The sequence below is a fragment of the Anneissia japonica genome, unplaced genomic scaffold (assembly GCF_011630105.1).
Source record: "Anneissia japonica isolate Jap-2015-1 unplaced genomic scaffold, ASM1163010v1 scaffold287782_len627234_cov183, whole genome shotgun sequence".
Classification (NCBI taxonomy): Eukaryota; Metazoa; Echinodermata; class Crinoidea; order Comatulida; family Comatulidae; genus Anneissia; species Anneissia japonica.
This window is the reverse complement of record NW_022695201.1, coordinates 398,316-401,217: the sequence shown is the minus strand read 5'-3', so window position 1 is coordinate 401,217 and position 2,902 is coordinate 398,316. Positions and strand designations below refer to the sequence as shown.

The following is a 2,902-nucleotide window of genomic DNA, read 5'->3' as shown; positions in this document are numbered from 1 at the left end:
ATGTGGAAAAAGTCAGGAAAAGGTAACAAAACAAACCTAGAAATTCTTTTTCTTGCATTTGCTTGACATCTGAGGTTGAAATCTAAAGCTCTGTGTAGAGGTCTTCAAATACCTAGCAAGAGCAGTGATTAAGTGACTATCTAGGGCGGATGCAGGAGTTGGCAGTAGGGGGTGCGTGAAAGTCCATACCACCTCAGCCCCACCATAATTGGGGCTGAGGCCAGAACATTTTGAGAATATGGATAAATATTTGTAGGTGCCTGAAAAGAAATTGCACTTTCATACCTTAAAAATCTTACTGGTATTCATCAGCAATACAATACAAAAATTATTTTTCTTAATACAGTTTATGGCGGTGCGATTGCACCGTCTGCATCCCCCTGCTTCCACCCCAGACTATGATGTATCACAGTCTATAAACAGGGTTGTATCTGTAGACATTTTATAAGGGTGGGTGAGTGATAACATTGGTAAACTCTAAATAATAAGAGTGGATATTAAGGATGGAAAAATGGGTTAATAAGGATGGATGGAGGGCCATGAGGTTAGCTTTAGACGGGAAAACTCCAAGGCTGGGTGGCCAAACCCACCATAACTACATCCCTGTATAAACACTAATAATATTAATAATAATAAATTTAATAAATAATTATTAGGGCAGGAGTTTATAGCTGCCATTGACAGTCATGTTTCAGCACACATCCACCACCACCAGTTTTAAGCAACTTCACAAAACAATGCTGAATTATTCACTTTTAAAATACTTTCTAATTTCCAGCTTTCTGTGACACTTCACCGTGTATGAATGGGGGAACATGTAGGATTTCTGGTACTTACTACAAGTGTGATTGTCTTTCAAGCTTTAGTGGGGACAACTGTGAAACGTCTTCTGGATGTGACCCAAATCCTTGTCAGAATGGTGGTGGCTGCACAAACCTGCAAGGAGGGTATGTATGCGCATGCACAACTGTCTCTTATACACATCTAGATGTGTATAAGAGACAGTAATTAGTACTGTGTTATCTCTTAATGAACTTGTAGCCACTCAAAATACCAAGGTATTTGTTTAGACCTTGTTTAGACCCTGTGTATGAGTGTTGAACATTAACACTCAATGCATCTTGGGACATTTTATATACATATTTCAACCATTATTCAATCAATCAATAAGAACATAACATTAATAATAACAAAATACTGTATTATATATGTTTATTTATATTATATTGTTTCAAGTGAATGCAATAGTAAAATGAATTTGAGATATTTGCCATAATTAATAATGAATGATTGAATTTAATTAGTGTTTTAATTGTCAATGTTTATTTCTAGTTGTGCAGGGCTGCAATCCAAATCCATGCTTGAATGGTGGAGTGTGTACTACAGTTGCTACCTGTAGTTTTTCATGCTTATGCCCCTCAGGGTTCACCGGATCAGTTTGTCAACAAGGTATAGCAGCATGCGTTACAACATTTTTAGCGATACATTACAAACTGATAATGATATATTTAAATAGGTTTATTATACAAACCATTCAACTAATGCTGAATTAGTGCAGGATTAGGCTGGAAACATTATGTTGGTGGGTAGATATTGTTTTAATTGACTTAATTAATATTGCTGTATTTTTACGATAGTTAAATTTACAATGCATTCAATACAAGTAAATTTATGTTTCATTGCCTTAATTTCACTTCATCTGCAGGGGCGGATCCAGAAATGTCCAAAAGGGGGGGCCGGAAGCGGGGGCCGAAAGTTGGGCCGATTGAGACAACACTGTCGTAGGGGGTCTGGGGCATGCCCCGCGAAATTTTTGTGTTCTAGACGCCCGAACATAACATTTGAGGCATTCTGGGCTATCATTTTTTTCTTTTTCTCTCTTTTTTTTTCTTTTTTTCCCCTTTTTTTACCTCCCAAAAGGGGAGGCCGGGGCCGGGCCGCCCCCCCCCCCTAAATCCGCCCCTGATCTGTAAAATATATTTTCATTGCAGTAATATTATGTTATAATTGTTAAAAACAGATTGGACAGATATTGCCTACACTTAACTCAAAAAATTGTAGCTATATAAGTTAGTATTCAATCCTCTACAGTATCGGTTACTCAAGTCCCGGATGCCTGCAGCAATTCACCTTGTAAGAACAGTGCTACATGTATTCCAATGACTGAAACGACGTACATGTGTCTGTGTGCGAATGGCTTCATTGGAGCAGATTGTGCCTATACACGTATGTTGATTTCATTTGTTTAGTCATTTAAAAAAAACATACTGAAACATTGACAGATGTGAAAATACTGTAACCAACTGTTTGGACAGGATTGATAACGTAATGTATAACATCAAAGTTTTATATAGCGCTTTCCAAATGAATGATCAAATGCACTGAATGTTGTTACCCCTGGTCACTGCAGGGGTCCCAAGTTGGAAGAAGTCATTTCCAGGAGTTTTGCATTGGCAGATCAAAGAATTTGAAGTAGAAAGAGGTGGGGTGGGAGGGTGGCAGGGAGAGACTTTCACAAATGGAATGTCTTTCCACCTCAGCCCCACCATAGTTGGGGATGAGATAAGAAAATTTATGATTATGTCAAATCTAGGTGGCTGGAAATAGCACTCTCAGACTTAAATCAGAATATGATTTTTTTTTTCTCCCACTTTTGTTATAATTTTGAACAATTTAGGGGGGATGTATTTTGCTCTTGAATCCACACTAATCTGGTTAATAATAATTTAATTTCATTTGCTGCACATTGTAATACACATCGGCTCTCACTTCCATGAGACAATTGATATGAAATCAGTGAAAACATGCAATTATTATGAATTTGCATGAGATGGTTATTTCCTCGAGATTCTTGCTTGCTTTTGATTTTCGGGAGACTCCCTGCCACTGGATAACGTACAAT

General features: G+C 37.6%; 1 protein-coding gene across 1 annotated transcript in view; it reads left to right on the top strand.

Annotated features, from left to right (window-relative positions):
* The window catches only part of LOC117101441 (fibropellin-1-like), a 43,932-nt gene continuing 41,030 nt past the window's right edge, over positions 1 to 2,902 (top strand). Inside the window, exons 1-4 of the mRNA XM_033241419.1 lie at positions 1 to 22; positions 779 to 951; positions 1,305 to 1,449; positions 2,092 to 2,226. Of these exons, the coding sequence (XP_033097310.1) occupies positions 1 to 22; positions 779 to 951; positions 1,305 to 1,449; positions 2,092 to 2,226 (475 nt within the window). The remainder of the gene's footprint in view (positions 23 to 778; positions 952 to 1,304; positions 1,450 to 2,091; positions 2,227 to 2,902) is intronic.